The 19570-nt window shown below is 43.8% G+C and overlaps 1 protein-coding gene across 2 annotated transcripts in view; it reads left to right on the forward strand.

The window, feature by feature from the left end:
- Positions 1–19570, forward strand: part of LOC124776621 (E1A-binding protein p400-like) — a 183778-nt gene that overhangs the window by 104903 nt on the left and 59305 nt on the right. Inside the window, exons 2-4 of one of the 2 annotated variants that reach the window (XM_047251708.1) lie at positions 3859–4215; positions 13887–14123; positions 17551–17828. In XM_047251708.1, coding sequence (XP_047107664.1) covers positions 3859–4215; positions 13887–14123; positions 17551–17828 — 872 coding nt within the window. The remainder of the gene's footprint in view (positions 1–3858; positions 4216–13886; positions 14124–17550; positions 17829–19570) is intronic. The other variant, XM_047251709.1, reaches the window with a different exon arrangement.

A 19570-nucleotide genomic window follows, 5' to 3' on the forward strand; every position in this document is an offset into this window, starting at 1 on the left:
ATGATTTATTCAAGAATGAAATGAAATGATCGTACGGCATTGATGCCACAGAGTCCTCGCCTGGCGACGTTCGGCCGCCCAGTTGCAAGTCTTTTCAGTTGACGCCACATTAGGCGACTTGAGGTGTCGATGAGGAATAAATGATGATGAGGACAACACAACACGCAGTCCCTGAGTGGCGGCTGGTAGGAGTACCCTGGGGATAATACACCAAACCTTCTCAGTTCTGGAAAGATCCGGCGATCTTGCTGCCCAAGGTACCGAGAACGAAGACAAGCAGTAGAAACTCTCGTCGCCTGCAGACGGGCATTATCTTGCTGAATTGTATGCCCAGGTTGGCGTGCCATGAAGGGCAACAACACGGGGAAAAAAGAACGTCGTCAGCAGACCATTGTGCTGCAAGGTTCCGCAGAAGACAACCAAAAGGGTCCTGCTATAAAATGAAATGAGATCTCAGACCGTCTCTCCTGGCTGTGAGGCCGAATGGCGAGCGAGTGTCAGGGGCATCTCCAGGCATGTCTTTGCTGGTCATGAGAGCTCAGTTCAAAGCGGGACTCATCACAGAAGATGATTCTACTCCAGTCAATGAGATTCCATGTCGAGGACGTGTCTGGAGACGCCCAGACAGCTGTGGATTGCCAGTCTGTCTGCCTAATGGCTCGACAGTCAGGAGTGATGGTCTGGGGTAACATTTCTTTTTTCATAACAGTAGCTGTTGATGGTTGTTATGCCAGAGCCAAGGTAGCCCCTGAGGGCTGGCAACTCATATTACACCGCAGAGGACGAAGTTGTCTATGTCCAAGGCGTACGAAAAGCACCAAGGTAAACAATGGGCCGGCCGGAGTGGCCGAGCGGTTCTAGGCGCTGCAGTCTGGAACCGCGCGACCGCTACGGTCGCAGGTTCGAATCCTGCCTCGGGCATGGATGTGTGTGGTGTCCTTAGGTTAATTATGTTTAAGTAGTTCTAAGTTCTAGGGGACTGATGACCGCAGATGTTAAGTCCCATAGTGCTCAGAGCCATTTTTTTTTTTTTGTAAACAACGGCTACTTACATACAAGATAATGGAAACAGACATTCCGAGCACTACCCTCCTGCAGGGGGAGCTCGGGCCACTGCCTGCAGGAAGTATCACTAGGCCAAAACCTGAGAACCTGAGTGCCTGGAGACAGCTATTTAGGGGCTAGAACCAACCCCAATGTTCAGTTGATTCCGGATGCCGACCTCGTGTACTGCGACCTCTGAATTGGAATCTTACTAGTGTGTGTGTTACCACGAACCTTTGTTGAAAATTAGAAGTGAACTTTCGTTTGCCTCAATTAGGAGACTTTTACTGGCATCGTTATTGTTACCTTTCGTTTGTTGCTCAGTCATCAGCTTTGTGAACTTACATCAATAAAAGTTGTGTTTGTGAAAAATTGCGAATTGTCAGTCACAACTGTTGTCATCCCGTCATCCTTACAGAACAGGGTAACGTCGATGATATTATACGCCTCGTTTCGTTACCGTTCCTGGGAAGCCATCCGGGCTTACATTCCAGCAAGATAATGTCCATCCGCACATGGCGAGAGTTTCTACTGCTTGTCTTCGTGCTTACCAAACCCTAATTCGTCCAGCGATGTCGCCGGATCTCTCCCCAACTGAGAACATTTCGAGCATCATCGGCAGGACCCTCCAACCAGCTCAAGAATTTGACGATTTCATGCTGTAAATGGGCAGAATTTGGCACGATATCCCTCAGAATGACAGCCAACAACTATGTCAATCAATGCCAAGCGTAATAACTGCTTCATTGGGTCTGAGATGCTTCAACGTGTTAGTAATTTGCTCAATTTGTGAAGCTCTCTCTCTTCGATAAATCAACCATTTTTTTTCTCAAATTATTATCATTTGCTTGTTTGTACATGCACATCACATCTACCAAGTTCTGGACCTGATGGGACACCAGTTCGATTTTACACAGAGTACGCGAAGGAACTTGCTCCTCTTCTTGCAGCGGTGTATCGTAGGTCTCTAGAAGAGCGTAGCGTTCCAAAGGATTGGAAAAGGGCACAGGTCATCCCCATTTCCAAGAAGGGACGTCGAACAGATGTGTAGGACTATAGACCTATATCTCTAATGTCGATCAGTTGTAGAATTTTGGAACACGTATTATGTTCGAGTATAGTGACTTTTCTGGAGACTAGGAATCTACTTTGTAGAAATCAGCATGGGTTTTGAAAAAGACGATCGTGTGAAACCCAGCTCGCGCTGTTCGTCCACGAGAGTCAGAGGGCCATAGACATGGGTTCCCAGGTAGATGCCGTGTTTCTTGACTTCCGCAAGGCGTTTGATACAGTTCCCCAAAGTCGTTTAATGAACAAAGTAAGAACACATGGACTATCAGACCAATTGTGCGATTAGATTTAAGAGTTCCTAAATAACAGAACGCAGCATGTCATTCTCAATGGAGAGAAGTCTTCCGAAGTAAGAGTGATTTCAGGTGTGCCGCAGGGGACTGTCGTGGGACCGTTGCTGTTCACAATGTACGTAGATGACCTTGTGGATAACACTGGAATTTCACTGAAGCTTTTTGCGGATGATGCTGTGGTATATCGAGAGGTTGTAACAATGGAAAATTGTACTGAAATGCAGGAGGATCTGCAACGAATTGACGCATGGTGCAGGGAATGGCAATTGAATCTCAATATAGACAAGTGTAATGCGCTCCGAATACATAGAAAGAAAGACGCTTTATCATTTAGCTAATATATAACAGGTCAGCAACTGGAAGCAGTCAATTCCATAAATTATGTGGGAGTAGGCATTAGGAGTGATTTAAAATTTAATGATCATATAAAGTTGATCGTCCGTAAAGCAGATGCCAGACTGAGATTCATTGGAAGAATCCTAAGGAAATGCAATCGGAAAACAAAGGAAGTAGGTTACAGTACGCTTGTTCACCCACTGCTTGAATACTACTCAGCAGTGTGGGATCCGTACCAGATAGGGTTGATAGAAGAGATAGAGAAGATCCAACGGAGAGCGGCGCGCTTCGTTACAGGATCATTTAGTAATCGCGAAAGCCTTCCGGAGACTATAGATAAACTCCAGTGGAAGACTCTGCAGGAGAGACGCTCAGTAGCTCGGTACGGGCTTTTGTTGAAGTTTCGAGAACATACCATCACCGAGGAGTCAAACAGTATATTGCTCGAAACTTCCTGGAAGATTAAAACTGTGTGCCCGATCGAGACTCGAAATCGGGACCTTTGCCTTTCGCGGGCAAGTTCTCTAGCAAAGCTGTGAGTACCGGGCGTGAGTCGTGCTTCGGTAGCTCAGTTGCTAGAGCACTTGCGCGCGAAAGGCAAAGGTCCCGAGTTCGAGTCTCGGTCGGGCACACAGTTTTAATCTGCCAGGAAGTTTCATATCAGCGCACACTCCGCTGCAGAGTGAAAATCTAATTCGGGAGTATATTGCTCCCTCCTACGTATATCTCGCGAAGAGACCATGAGGATAAAATAAGAGAGATTAGAGCCCACACAGAGGCATACCGACAATCTTTCTTTCCACGAACAATAGGAGACTGGAATAGAAGGGAGAACCGTTAGAGGTACTCAAAGTACCCTCCGCCACACACCGTGTGGTATGGATGTAGATTTAGATGTAGATGTCCCATTCGAATATATTCATTCATGGTGTGTGTATTGTTATTATTATTATTATTATCTCCTTGAAGTTTTATGCTGTGTACACACAAGAAGTAAGCGTCCGTTACTTGCTGTCCTTCCTGGTGTGACGGCTTTAATGATGTATTGGTGTATGTGCGTCGAATGACACCCTTCCTGCACAGTAGAATTAACACGCCCTGGTCTATTTATCAGCAGAAGCTGCTGTGGACTGCGGCCCTAGTCTCGGCGCTACTGAGCGTGGTTTCGGCAGCGGACGCCCGCAGGAGCCGCTACCGGCCGCAGCCTGTGTCCGCCGAGGACGACGACCCGCAGTACTACCAGCAGCCGGCGGCGGCGGCGGCCACGCAGGTGGAGACGGAGCAGGCGGGCGTGGTGCTGGTCTCCAGCGACCCCTACAACGGGCTGTACGGCCGCCAGACCGACCCCTCGGTCGCTGCCCAGCGCTACCGAGGCTCCGCCGGCAGCAGGGCGGCGCTGGCCGCCACGGGCGCGCCACGCACCAAGGAGCCCAAGCAGCCGCCCGTGCAGACCATCCGCAACTACTCCAAGGTACGGACGGCGGCTATCGCAGAAGCTACTCGTTATCAGTTACATCGGTTTCTTTCCACGCCAGTCTAACATGACTGTTAACGCCACTCAAAATAACCGTTTCTGAAATAACCGATTTTTTGTTTTGAAATCCCTCGGCTAGCGGAACAGAGCGGATGAGGTTATATTTATGGAAAGGGGCCAAAATAGGTTACTGTCAGTTGCACTAAGGATATAAACTTTATTTGTTAAAACACACAATCACATTATCAAGAAGCCGGTCGGGGTGGCCGAGCGGTTCTAGGCGCTACAATACAACTTTAAGAACGCATTTTCTTCCCAAAACCCATTCCTATTATAAAAACGAATGTACGTATATACGTACGTAAATTCCACATCTCTTCCTAAACCACTGGACCGATTTCTACCAAAGTTGGTACACCTATCTCTTACTGTCTGCAAGGAATCACTGTGGAGCGAAGAACCTCCTACGTCTCAAAGGGGTGGAAGCTGGGGTGGAAAAGCAGTGTAGCCCACGACACGCGTATATCCATACTTTTAGTCATCCAGTTTTGGACATTGAGAGCACTTAGTGACTTGCAACAAATCTTAGACATAATTTCATACCTTAACGAAACTTCTCTGCCGGCCGGAGTGGCCGAGCGGTTCTAGGCGGTTCAGTCTGGAACCGCGCGACTGCTACGGTCGCAGGTTCGAATCTTGCCTCGGGCATGGATGTGTGTGCTGTCCTTAGGTTAGTTAGGTTTAAGTTGTTCTAAGTTCTAGGGGACTGATGACCTCAGACGTTAAGTCCCATAGTGGTCAGAGCCACATAAGCAAGAATCAAAAACCCTCAAGGTTTTAACGAAATACCTCCTTTGATTTCATTTACATCGGCTGAAGGCCACATCGAAAATCCAAGGCACAAGGCCTAAGCAAGGAACAGAGGTACAGGAGTTCTTGTGGAGGTTTCTCTTCCTTAAATTTTTTTTATTTTAAGTATAAATAGGCTGAAAGCCTTAGCTTAAATTTTTCCCGTAGAACTCGGCTGAAGGCCTCACATTAATCAAGAACAGTGTTACGGCTTAAGGCTGAGATAAAGATTTTCGATGTTTAATCTAAATAGGCTGAAACGTCGGCTGAAGGCCACATATCAACAAAACAATTTAAGGCCTTATGGCCTAGGAAGAAGAGCTTTCAATTTGAAAAGGCTGAAGGTTGGTTCAAATGGCTCTGAGCACTATGGGACTTAACATCTGAGGTCATCAGTCCCCTAGAACTTAGAACTACTTAAACCTAACTAACCTAAGGACATCACACACATCCATGCCCGAGGCAGGATTCGGACCTGCGACCGAAGCGGTCGCGCGGTTCCAGACTGAAGCGCCTAGAACCGCTCGAAGGCTGAAGGCCTTATCTTAAAATATTTCGTGTAAAACTCGGCTGAAGGCCTCATAATAAAGAATAACAATCTTATGACTTAAGGGCAAGACAAGAATTTTTAATTTTTAATTTAAGAAAGATTAAAACTCGGCTGAAAGCCACGTATCAACAAAACAGTTTAAGGGCTTAAGGGCTAGGAATAAGAGCTTTGGCCGGCCGCGGTGGTCTCGTGGTTCTAGGCGCGCAGTCCGGAACCGCGCGACTGCTACGGTCGCAGGTTCGAATCCTGCCTCGGGCATGGATGTGTGTGATGTCCTTAGGTTAGTTAGGTTTAAGTATTTCTAAGTTCTAGGGGACTGATGACCACAGCTGATAAGTCCCATAGTGCTCAGAGCCATTTGAACCATTTGAACCAAGAAGAGCTTTAAATTTGAAAAGGCTGACGGCCTTATCTTAAAATATTTCGTGTAAAACTTGGCTGAAGACCTCATACTAAAGAATAACAATCTTATGACTTAAGGGCAAGACAAGGATTTTGAATTTTGAATTTAAGAGAGATTGAAACTCGGCTGAAAGTCACACACCATGCAGAAAACAATTTTACCGCTCAAGGCCTAAGAACAAAAGCCTTGCAATTTTAATAAGCTAAAACCCAGCTGAACGCCACACAGAGTAGTTAAGACTAAAAAGGAAATCACTATGTAAAACACAAGGAGCGGCGCTCAGAAGGTTCCAAAGGTCGGCCTGGGAAGTAACACTAACGCACGTTCAGGTGAGACAGGCAGCCAGACCGAAAACCTCTTAATAGGAAAGCAACCCAACCAAAAGCCAGCTGACGAACAAACCAACAAGATCAGTTCTGCTCGACCCGACCAGCACAACGACAACAAGATGTCAATAGCCCAATGTTCTGGATACTGGTGCCCAATCCAACCAAGTCAGAACAAACGCCCAAAACTACCAAAAACTCAGCTGTCGAACTACACTCTGTGCTGGACACCATCAACACGAGGAAAACTACGTCAACGACCAGGCCAGGTCACCGGAACGTCAACGGCCACAAGGCAGAAGATACCTCTGGTACACTCCATTAATGAAGGAATGAATTAAATTAAAATAAAAACTACACAGGAAGACCGCTGCAATACTAGCCGACTTCATTGCACACACGTTGGTTTTTGCTTGTGGGAATCTCCCAGAAAGCGACAACCAGGATCAAACGAAGAGATGTGATAGCAGTTGAGGCTTGATAGTAGGTTAAGTGAGCTCTCAATTTTAGTGTCCAGGATCGGTGGGCGACGAACTTCGTAACCCTCGCAAGAAACGCCTCACAGCTCCAACCGCGTGTGCACGCCGCCAGCAGCTCCGGCCTGACTACGCGCCACGGAGACTTCCTCACTGCTGTGCCCCAACCGACCGACAGCTAATGGTCTGGATTTCAATGTAATTTCAAATTTGGAAGAGGTGGAATAACAAATTCCCACAACCGACAGACTACCTGAGCAACTTGTTCCCTTATACTGGTCTTCAGATGAGGCAGAGACCGAACGTGTCCCTGGAAAACGCGTTCTTTTGTATATCCCCAGAGCCAAAAGTCACACGGATGCAGTTCCGGTAATCTTGCAGGCCGTGCATCCGGGAAACTTCTGGAGATACAGTCAGTTCCATAAGAAAGTGTAAGCCATTATGTGTATCAAATAAAAGACACTAATATAAACATATGTTTACTTAAAATACATGTAATTACTAATTGCACAATTACTTAATAGTTAATCCAATCGCCGCCATTATGGATTATAGTTTGGCACCTTAGCCCTCACCCAAGTAAATCATCCACGTTTCCAATCTCTAAACATCCTTTGACCCACTTCGAAACAAATGTCTCTGACATTCTAAGAATTTTAGCAGCAGCTCCATATGAAATCTTTGATCCCTTTGGACGATTTACAAGGAACACAGCCTTGTGACACTTCAGATATTTTGCACTCATTTTAAACTGCAACCGACAAAACAAAATGTTCAATTCTCACACTGTTTATCTTTACGCTGTGCAAAAGTGTAGTGATTACAGATTCGAGATTACTACCAGAGATGACCCTGCGGACGTTACATTTAAAATTATGGTGTACACTTTCTTGTGGAACTGACAGTAACAAGTTCATGGACTGTTGCATTAAGCACATCTTTCGCTGGGCAAGCGACATGAGGTGTTGCCCATCTTGCGTGAAAACGGTGGTTTCCACACGTAGTTGCGATCTTCCGAAGTAACAATCACATTTTGCACAAGAAGGTCTCGATAACGTGCAGACGTCACGGTACACCTGACAGGCCCTCTGGATGTATTCTCTTCAAATAAGAAAGGACCGGGAATAAAGGTGCTTGTGAATCCACATACGGCAAATACAAACAACTCTTCGTGTACAACACGCAATGTAACAGTGGCACAAATTCGTCAGTTCTGTGTACTCACCGCATCCTGCAGTGTAAAAAGTGCCACGTCACTCCACAGAATATTGCCCAGCCACATGTCATCGCCATCGATCCGTGCCAGAAACTGAAGAGCAAATACAGAACGTTGCTGCAGGTAATGAGGTTTCAGTTACTGCTGCATCTGGATCTTGTACGGATACCAGTGTAAAACAGATCGCGAAAGTTTCGGTACTGCTGACCATGCGACAGACAATTCTCGTGACACTGCATTAGTACTGGCACTACCAGCGCCACATGCTGCGTAGTCAGTTACAATGACAGCGACCTCGTCAATAACTTCCACCGGGATGGGACGCCTTCCTCTGTCAAGTGCCACGTTTTCATTATCACCTTCCTTAAACGATTTAATGACGTCTCATCTCTCCCCAGGCCTTTCACTCGGCGATACTCTATCAATGCAGGACTATAACTGTTTCACTAGCAGCGCACGGTCTCTCTTGTCGATAGCCATACTGATCACTTACGTTGTCAAATGACAGTGTGTATGTTATACCGCCATACAAACAGTGCACAGAGCCTGCTTTGCTCCCGATGGTCACAACTGGAATTAATTTGTTTTCCAGCGTAAATCGGTTCCGCATTAACGCGTTAGCACATCTACCAGGTTTCACTGCGCCGGCCGCGGTGGCCATGCGGTTCTAGGCGCTGTAGTCCGGAACCGCGCGACTGCTACGGTCGCAGGTTCGAATCCTGCCTCGGGCATGGATGTGTGTGATGTCCTTATGTTAGTTAGGTTTAAGTAGTTCTAAGTTCTAGGCGACTGATGACCTCAGATGTTAAGTCCCATAGTGCTCAGAGCCAGGTTTCACTGCCATGCGGTAATTACACACTAGACCTCCGTCAGTAAGCGAACTTTAATTATAATTACCCGGTAGTTTTATTTGATAGCAACCGGTTTCGTTTATACAATCCATCATGTTCACGCCCTAGATATATACAGCTAACATATCATTATCGTACCAATCCTTAACAGAATTATATTGAACCAGTTTACATCATACAGTTGTTTCAAAAATTCTTTTGCAAACTTTGGGAACAGCTTTCTTAGATCAAAACAAGAAAAAAAGGTTTTGATCAACATGTGTCCGAAACTCGTTCGTTTCGAGTTTTTAATGAAAGTTTGTACTTCAGCTGACTGGTGCTCATCAACACAGAAACTGACAATAAATGTTCGAAATGTCGACCTCTTGCTTCTAAACACGCATGAATTCGTCGAATCATGGATTATCGCGCTCTTTCGAATACTCACTGACCATTTCGAACGGTTTCGCAGGCTTTCGTGTCACGTCGATAAAGTTCCATCGGGGTGGTTGCCGCATAGACTAATTGTTTAAGGTGCCCCAGAGATAATAATCCAAAGAGTTAAAGCCGGGAAATGTGTGGGCCGTTGATATACTTATCCATTTGTCAAGCCAGTGCATCTCGAACACTGAGACTGAAGTGTACTGGAGCTCCACCATGCCTAAACAACATGTTTCGTCTAGTATGTCTTGGAGAAAATAAAATCCCTTTAGACATCACCTATAACACCTGCTCGGAAAACATATGGCCCTACCAGGTAGTCACCTACAATTCCCGCCTACACATTAATCTTAAATTGACGCTGATATCTAACCTGTACTGTAGCATGAGGATTGCAGTCGCCCCATACCTGGTCTGTTGTGGGAATTTGTTATTCCACCCCCTCCAGACTTGAAGTTACATTGAAATCCTGACCATTAGCTGCTTACAGGCGTTGATAAATATCAATGGTAACAGTTGAAAATGTGTGCCCCAACCAGGACTCGAACTGGGTATCTCTTGCTTACATGGCAAACGTCCTATCCGACTGAGCCATCGGGGAAACAGAGGGTAGTGCGACTGCAAAGTCTTATCTCTGGCACGCTCCCCGTGAGACCCACATTTCCAATTACTGTCCACACGCTACATTTGTAGTGCCCCTGCCTACTATACTCGTTATTCGTGGCAGTCGTTCTACCGATTCCCGTGAGAGTTTGAGCAATGTGAGTGCATCCGCATTGAAGAAGAGCTTTGGCTGGTAAGCCTTATCTATATGAATTTGGTTTCTTTCTGGCATGTCCTAAAGAACAGATACCATCTTCATATCTTCCAAACTTTGCCTTACCTGTAAACAAGTAAACAAAACTGAAGATACAAACTACGGATTGGTCCAACAGACCATCGGCAAAAGTTCTCTCGTGGTGGTTGATCGGCGGAAGGTCCTGGACACGTTGAAGATGATACGCTTGCATCATGCTCCATACCTGGCTGGCTCTTCTTCGACAGCCCGTAGAACGTGATCTTCCTGGTCAGGTGTACGAGCAATACGCTGTCTCCTCGGTCAGTAATCTGTGGTGCTATGGATCCTGTCTCAGCAGCGTGACGACACACAGCACCAAAGGCTGGATGACTCCGCTGTCTTCGGCCTCTGGGACATCCGTGCAGTCTCGTGTCCATCGCCATTCGCGCGGCCGTACATAAAATTCATGTCTGCCTGCTCACTAAATGGTTATCCTGCCGTATCTGAACGAAGCACTTTTAGTTAACTCACTACCTGAAGGACATGTACACAATGGGCACGTTGAAGACAGACGAATGACGAATCCAAACAAGTCTCCATGGCATCAAAACGCTATCTAGGATACAATGAGTCAAACTGGCCTGTAGATAAGTGAAGTTGTTCGGTTGTACCTGGAAGGGGTTGAACATCAACTTTCATTAATAACTCGAAAATGAAGGATTTTCGCACGTATGTTTATGTAACGCTTTTTTCTTGGTTTGGTGTACGAAAATTGTCTTCAAAGTTTTAAAAGTATTTTTGAAACATCGTGTAATGAGCAGGAGAGTATTCTAGTACTGAAACTGTAAAAGGCTACATAAAGTGCTCCACTGTCATACAGTGTATTAGCCACTGAAAAGTAAATAGCCTACTCAATGGGTATATCACCCAGAAAGGCTGATATACATATTAATTAGAAGGTGTATGTACGTAGGTTTATTTCTTACGGTCTAAAAAGCTGGTAGGCTAAACTAACCTGATGAGGAGAACTGCGTTCCTCTAGCGTTGCACATACGAAACAGATAAAACTCTGTGATACGTAACGCGTCATCCATAATAGATAGGATATAAACGCATAGTCAGATATATGTAGTAAACCAATCTTTTCAGTGAGTTAAGGCAAAGTGTGAACTACGTAAGGACTCCGACTGCAGACTATAGTGAAACAGCGAGACGCTAGTGGTAAGGAGGCGACAGAGGGAAGTGTATGTCAGCCCTCGGTTATAAAAAGGAAACATATGTACGTGATATGGTGTTTAAACATCACACCAGACAACAAATAGGCACTTGAGTTGGGAGGGGTATAAACGCATGTTAAAAAGAATATACACAAAGTAGTAAAATTGAAACACACGGTAAGCAAATTAGTGTGAATAGCATAAACATGGCTAACTATGATGTTCCATATGCTACGTCCAGTTAGACAAATATGCGATATGAATCGTACATCCCATATTCATGGCCTGTCACAACAATGGGACTTCACTCACAGTCAGTCACTCAATATGGTGAAATTTTGCATTTCTCTCTCTCTCTTCTGCTGTTTTACTTCTTAATTTCCATCGTGAATACATTATTGCTTCGGAACTTCTCTTCACGTTTTTTCCCAAGCCGTAAAGAGGCTCTGGTACAATGGTGTACTTACAGCTCTCACTGTTGAGAGAGTATAGTTTCGAGTTTGGCTTTACCACAGCATGAGGTTTCCCACGGTGTACTAAATAAACAATATTCGAATGGATTGGAATGGCGCCACAACAGGCGGTAAATTACGTTTATAATTTACATGTAATACATAGGGCACAAATCACACATTTTTCTCATAACAAAAATGTTCAGTTAGTGCCAGACCAGTAACGGTGTCCCATAGCAGTTTGCTTACGAAATATGACAGCTACAAAACAGAAAGTTCGTGGCCTAAAAAAGTGTCGTTATTTTATAAGTGAAATGACAGTGCGACCTCTAACCTATGACTAGATGAGAGGAAACGCAGATGTCGGCCGGAAAAACTAGCAACTGTAATTAGTAAATTATTAATGTAATAATTAAGAACCAATTTCTAATCTGTAAGTAGCTCATATAAAAACAAAACTGTATAATTCCAGACAAACAGCTACTGAAAATGTCTTACTGTAAAAGACGAAACACCTCTGGCACATGAATAAATATAGACTGCAGCAAGAAAAAGGTCTTTCATTTTATAAAACGATTATTTATATACTTTTTGCAGATAATGGCCAATGTGATAGGACACACTATGGGGACCCTTATATGAAGTATTCGGTACCACGCTGTTACGTATTATACGATAAACATTTCACAGTATAGCAAATGTTAAAATACAACTTTTGGTGCTCTGTATTGCAACAAATAACGCTGTACACGAAATACATAAAATGTAACACACCCATTTAGTCAACTACAGCTAATTTAAATACAGTTAACAGGATTTTTTTTATTAGTGGCCAATTATCTCATTGTAATCCTCAGTTTTACGAAATTTACAAACTAATTACTTAATTTGTGTAAATATCAGACAATAATCACATAGAAATATTAGAGTTAAAATCATTTCAGTCATTAAATGGGAAATTAACTGTCAAAATTCTATTATTTCATAAAACTTGAAGACTAGTTTTGGTATATTTCTGGCTAACTGGTGTACTGAAAGTTACGTTCAGCCTCAATACATGTTTGTATAAAAGCTCAACTCAGATTCATTGTAATCAATTGTGTAATTACGAGTTCTAGAACTTTCTGACATAAACAAACCATTATTTCGATCGTTTGGTCAAAACAAAATTATTATGTAAAATTTGAATCTCAGAATCTATTTCCGCAATATTAAAAGTATTCCAAAATGTGTTAGGAACGAAATTTCTGTTATAATTAATGACATATTAATTGTTTTATATCACATATTGTTAGTTACATTTCTCAGGAAGTATTTCGATACTAAATTTGAAAAGCATTTTTAGAAATTACATTTGTTGTAATCAGTTATTTATTATCTTCAAAACTGTAACTATAATTTCTTGTGAAACAACCGATTTTAATTGTAACTCAGTTAATGTGCCTTTGTTGAACAATGCTTTGAAAGAACTTGTGTTTTTAAGAAACTGCGTAAGCAGTGAGAGCTAAGAGCTCGGGGGTGGTGGTAGAGTGGCAGTTTTTTCCCGTTATTTCGAGTACATGATCTGTAAAGTCAGTTTCTTTGGGCTGTGCATTGTACAAATGTTCTGGAAGAATATAAACATTAAGACATAATGCAAACTATGGGCTGGTGTAAGTTATTGAATTCATCGGTTTTTCACATTGACTCTAGGGATTTCTGTAATGAAGCAATTAATATTCTGCACCCCAATTAACATTGAACTGGTGGAGAGAAGTCGTCGAAACCAACAAAATAAGTACGCACTCCAAGCATTTCACTGTACTTACACAGACTCGTAATATACGAGTATGTTTATCGAACAGTTCTAGATAGAACCTGGTAAAAAGAGAATATTAGACCAGGCAAACATACTTGTTAGACTGTAGAAACATAACTACATATTTTTCTCGAAATAAATTCATTTGTACAGATCGGATTCCTACGTTCCGTTCGGTTAGTTCCACAAGACTTCATAATGTTGATCTTCAGCAGTGAATAACGTTGCACGACAGCATCTGTTCCACCTCTCTGTTGTCACCGTCACCATTATACAGCAGTTAGAGGTAAGCTAGGCCGACGCTGCTATGTAACCTGTTGTGTTCTGTCCAGGTGAACGATGACGGATCGTTCACGTTTGGCTACGAGGCGGCCGACGGCAGCTTCAAAGAGGAGACGCGTGGCACGGACTGCGTGGTGCGCGGCAAGTACGGCTACGTGGACCCGGACGGCAACAAGCGCGAGTTCACGTACGTGTCTGGAAACCCGTGCGACCCCAACAACCCGGAGGGGCGCGACCCCCAGCAGGCTGAGGAGGAAGAAGACAGCGGCGAGGAGAACATCCCCAAGGTAAGGCAGCACCAGTGCCGAACAACGTTTCACAAGTTAAGTGAAAGTGACGTACGAGAATGCGCTCAGGCTCACTTACAAACCTCTTTTGAAACAACTGAGCTCATCTACACTAAATTTATGAGTCCTAAATCAAACAGGAAGTGCGGACAAGTCGAAACGGTCAGACTCTTCAAGAATCTCGGTGAGATTACAGAAAGAACGAGGCTACAAAACGAAGCACAGAGAGCTCGGCTACAGAAAAAAAGAGAGCTCTTGAGAGAACACAGAAAACATATGAAAAAAGTGCATGTCCATACATAAAATATTAGACATTACAAAACAGTGACCAAATCTGCAGCTGTGCACACGAGCATAACTCTCGATAGAAAAACCGCTCTGGGAAACGTTCTGAACGAAGAGTGAAGGATTATGACCGACAATCTTGGCCCATAAAAAAAGGAGGACGAATACAGACTGGAATTTTGTGAAGCAAAAACTAAATTTTCCATCCTAGTAGCAGGCCTTAGAAAATGAAGATGAAAAGTTTATTTACATGTTCAAAGGCTCCCGATAACAAGGCTTCCACACGAGATTATGACGTATATCTCAACGTTAAAGAATATACTATCGGCTCAACAAATTAAAAAAGACCTCGAGAAAGCCCAGACAGAAACAGCGGAAGTAGCAGACAGGATTCTGTTCAGTTCAAAGGTAAACTGTTCGATAGTACAGCCAGAGTATGAGGATCCCATAAAACCAGGAACCAAGTGAGCTTAGGAAAGAAAACCAGCCCACGGAGGGAGAATGGGAGATGTATGGAAGATCATAAAAAAAGAAACTACTAGCACTGTGTGGTGCAACTGTGCCTATATGCAGATAACGGTGAAAGAAATGCGTTCTGAAAGAACGTCTATACCATCAAACTAGTGCAATTACTAGTGAAACACTAAATTGTACAAAATATAAAGTTCAGAGCAGAAATTACGGAAAATTTTGAAGTTAAAACAGGATTGAGACAAAGTGAAGCACTCCTTTTATAACTTTTCAACAAAGTAATTTTAAGAGTAGCAGAAACTAAAATCTAAACTTAAAATCGAAGAACCAATCCAACTGCGAAGTTCTAGTAGATTGCTTCTGCAGACGATCTGGCGATTCTATATCGGACCATTTAAATATCATAAAAACAAGCAAAAATTCGTAAAGAAACAACGGAAAGAAAAGCCAAAATACATGTCTAGCAACAATTTGATACTAAAAGTTCTACTTTAGTCAGACTGAGAGTTTTTCAGTTCAAATTACGGAAAACTATTCAGAAGACTGATCCGGAAAAGATTGGTTATGAGATACGTTGTCACAAAACGGGAATAGTTGTCAGATTTACAAAAGGAAATGCTTCTCAAATATACAATACTGAGATACTACAACAAAGTCGTGAAACCGGTGTATCTCTACAGGAGTGAAACAGTGATTGCAATCACTAAGGGAAATATTGAAGCAATCCAAAAGATAGAAAGACAAATAATCAGGAACAGGTGATTCTAAATTACGCTGGACAAGGTATGTACAGGCAAAGAAAAAATAAATTAATTAAAAAATATACTATTGTTTGTACAGATATGGAAAAATGCAGGCTAAAACACTGTAGCCATATTAAAAGAATGGAATTGACCTGGTAAACCAGCCGGTTGCAGTTTCTACGAAAGTTGCAGTAAGGCGAGAACTGAGACGATAAAATGGATGGTTGTAGTGAAAACAGACCTGAATGAAGAAGGGGTAACAAACAGAAAAATTTTGGGCAGAAATCGGATGAGTGGACAGTTGGTCTGGCAAAAAAGCCCAATAATACTGCACCTGCGCCGCACGGGATTAGCCGAGTGGTCAGGGGCGCTGCAGTCATGGACTGTGCGGCTGGTCCCGGCGGAGGTTCGAGTCCTTCCTCGGGCATGGGTGTGTGTGTGTTTGTCCTTGGGATAATTTAGGTTAAGTAGTGTGTAAGCTTAGGGACTGATGACCTTAGCAGTTAAGTCCCATAAGATTTCACACACATTTGAACATTTGAACTGCACCTGCTTGGTATGACGATAGAAAAAGTGTGTATTCTGACAAGGGAACCTCCCCATCGCACCCCCCTCAGATTTAGTTATAAGTTGGCACAGTGAATAGGCCTTGAAAAACTGAACACAGATCAATCGAGAAAACAGGAAGAAATTGTGTGGAACTATGAAAAAAAATAAGCAAAATATACACACTGAGTAGTCCATGCGCAAGTTAGGCAACATCAAGGATAGGGTAAGCACGGGAGCGCCGTGGTCCCGTGGTTAGCGTGAGCGGATACGGAACGAGAGGTCCTTGGTTCAAGTCTTCCCTCGAGTGGAAAGTTTACATTCTGCCCCTTCGTTCATTGACGTCTCTGTTCACTGTAATAAGTTTTGTGTCTGTGTTTTGCGACCGCACCGCAAAACCGTGCGATTAGTAGACGAATGGACGTGCCTCTCCATTTGGAACCGAAAACATTTGATCGCAAGGTCATAGGTCAAACGGTTCCTCCACAGGAAAACACGTCTGATATAATCTATACGACACTGGTGACGGCATGTGCGTCACATGACAGGAATATGTTGTCGTCCCACCTAACTTGTACACTTGGCGAATGGGTAAAAAGATTCTTCTACCTTCCCCGGTTTAGGTTTTCTTGTGGATGTGATAATCACTCCCAAAAAAGTGATGAAAACATAAGAGTTTGTCACATAAACTGCAACAAATGAATGCAACAGTTTGACAGTCGCACAGTTTTACCTGTGCTCTGTCAAAACATATGTTTTTAACGTTTTCAAATTTTTCCGTGTGTAGACCGTCAAATCCTGCATATGTCCAAGCAAATCTGAACATGTCCTGGAATTTTGGAGAGCGAAGTTGATTACGTGTGAGTGCCTGAACTTTGATAATTGACACATGATCACGTAAACAGTACTGCTCTGTGTACCTGTGCAGCTTCGCAAAATCATAGAATCTTTTCACAAAGTATTTCACTTGCCGAAAACCAAACACATCTAACGGTTGCACAAGAGGTGTACAACCTGGAGGATTGGTAGTCACGTCTACTCCCACTCTAAAATTGTCTGAAAATAAAATAACTTTTCACTCGAGGGAAGGCTTGAACGAAAGACCTTTCGTTTCGCAGCTGCTCACGCTGTCCACGGGACCACGGCGCTCCTACACTTAATTTATCCTATATGTTGCCTATCTTTCGCATGGACTACTCCGTTTGTATATTTTGCTTATTTTTTTCATAGTTCCACACAACTTCTTCCTGTTTTCTCGATTGATCTGTCTTCAGTTTTTCAAGGCCTATCCACTGTGCCAACTTATAACTAACAATAGTAATAATATAGCCATCGCGAGCTACTACGTACATCCCATTACAGTCACTTTTGGCTGCCTGCAGGTTCCCATCAGACCTCTGCGTCCCCTGCGACCGACGGTGGCGACGCCGCCGCGCCCGCAGACGACGACCACGGTGTTCCAGAACGACTACCGCCAGGACCAGCTGGGCCAGTCGGTGGAGGACGAGGTGGACGACGAGCCGCAGCAGCTGTACACGGCCAGGCCCGCCTCCGCCTACTCCATCCCCAGCACCAGCTCGCTGTACCACCAGTACGACAGCCAGCAGTACACCACGCCCGCTCCCATAGCCTACCGCCCGCAGCCGCAGCAGGCCGTCAGGTACGCTTCATCTCCATATTATCCGCCCCCGGTAGCTGAGTGGTCGCCGGCACGGTACCTCAGCGTGTTCGGTCAGAGGGGTAGATGACCTCTGTAATAAAAACAACTGAGTGAATGGATCAATAACGAACTTCAACGGGCGTCAGGGGACGTCCGCCACGACCAATTGCAACGAACTATAACGAACAAAATGAGATTTAAAAAAAAATGGGGGTCATCGCGACGGACTGTCAGTCCTAAGGGCTTACCACAGTCCATGATTCACTTATACACGATGCTGTGATCATACTTGCATTCTAGGAAATTCGATTCCCGGCTGGGTCGGAGATTGTCTCCGCTCAGGGACTGGGTGTTGTGTTGTCCTGATCATCACCATTTCATCCCCATCGACGCGCAAGTCGCCGAAGTGGCGTCTAATCGTCACACGACATTATTATTATTATTATCTCCATATTGCTGCAGCATGGACGCCCTGACCGAATGCTAACAAAAAGATATTCCAGCACTTCCATGCTTATGGGATATTTTGATTACAATTTCATCCTTCTGCCAGCTTACTTTCAGTAATTTCAGTACACAAAGTAGCCTTTCCTAAAGGTGAAGAATGGCGCGAGTACATGATCTCCATTGGGTGTCTCTAAAGTTTCAGAAACTCTTCAAGTGGAGATCAGAACACGGTATATCCAGGTGACTTCCACGTGCATATTATCTTTCAGGCTTTGACGAAGGTTGTATTATCCTGTCTTCTTGTGCGGTTGTTTTCCCACCATGGTTCGCTCCATTACCATGGGAGCTACTCCCTGATATCTTAACATGTGGTGTATGATTATGCCCCTCCTTGTCGTGAGTGTTTTCCATATATTCTTTTGCTTACCGATTCTGTGAAGGACCTGCTCATTTTTCAGCAGTGCACTTACTTTTAAGCATCCTTCTGTAACACCACGTCTCAAACGCTTCTACTTCCATGTTTTCCGGCTTACCACAGTCCATGATTCACTTATACAAGATGCTGTGTTCACACTTGCATTCTACGAAATTTCTTCCGCTAATTAAAACCTATATCTTTCCGAGGAATACTCTCTTAGCTGTTGGTAGTCTGCTTCTTATATCCATCTTACTTCAACTATCATGTGTTATTTTGTTCCCAAGGTAGCAGAATTCTTTCTCATCATCCACGATGTGGTCACCAATTTTTATGTTAAATTTGTCGGTAATCCGTTTTCTGATGCTCCTCAGTACTTGTTTTTTTTCTTTTTTGGTTTTCTCTCAATGGATATGAGGTGTATCTATAAAATAGTGGACCGATGCTGTCACAGAGTAAGTATGCATGCGCCAAAGATGAACTGCCAAGTAGAATGCGACATGTCTGATGTCTACAGACAGATCAGTGTGGCCGTCGACTTCGTTTGAGTAAGAGCTGCTATTTTGTTTTGCCGGAAAAGTCATAAGTGTAATAACAGAGAACCGAATAGTCGAGAAGTTTCACACGAAATTTCAGGAAACTGGTACTGAAACCCACCTTTTATTAAAAGAACTACCTTTTACTAAATCGCTTCAGGCAAATGCCGGAATGGTTCCTTTGAAAGGGCACGGCCGACTTCATTCCCCCATCCTTCCCTAATCCGATGGGACCGATGACGCCACTGTTTGGTCCCCTCTCTCAAATCGCTATATATGTATAGTTTTGAAATAAAATATTTTACTGCAATAGTCCCGTTGTTTTATAGCCACGCATTTTCTGT

The sequence above is a fragment of the Schistocerca piceifrons genome, chromosome 2 (assembly GCF_021461385.2).
Source record: "Schistocerca piceifrons isolate TAMUIC-IGC-003096 chromosome 2, iqSchPice1.1, whole genome shotgun sequence".
Taxonomy (NCBI): Eukaryota; Metazoa; Arthropoda; class Insecta; order Orthoptera; family Acrididae; genus Schistocerca; species Schistocerca piceifrons.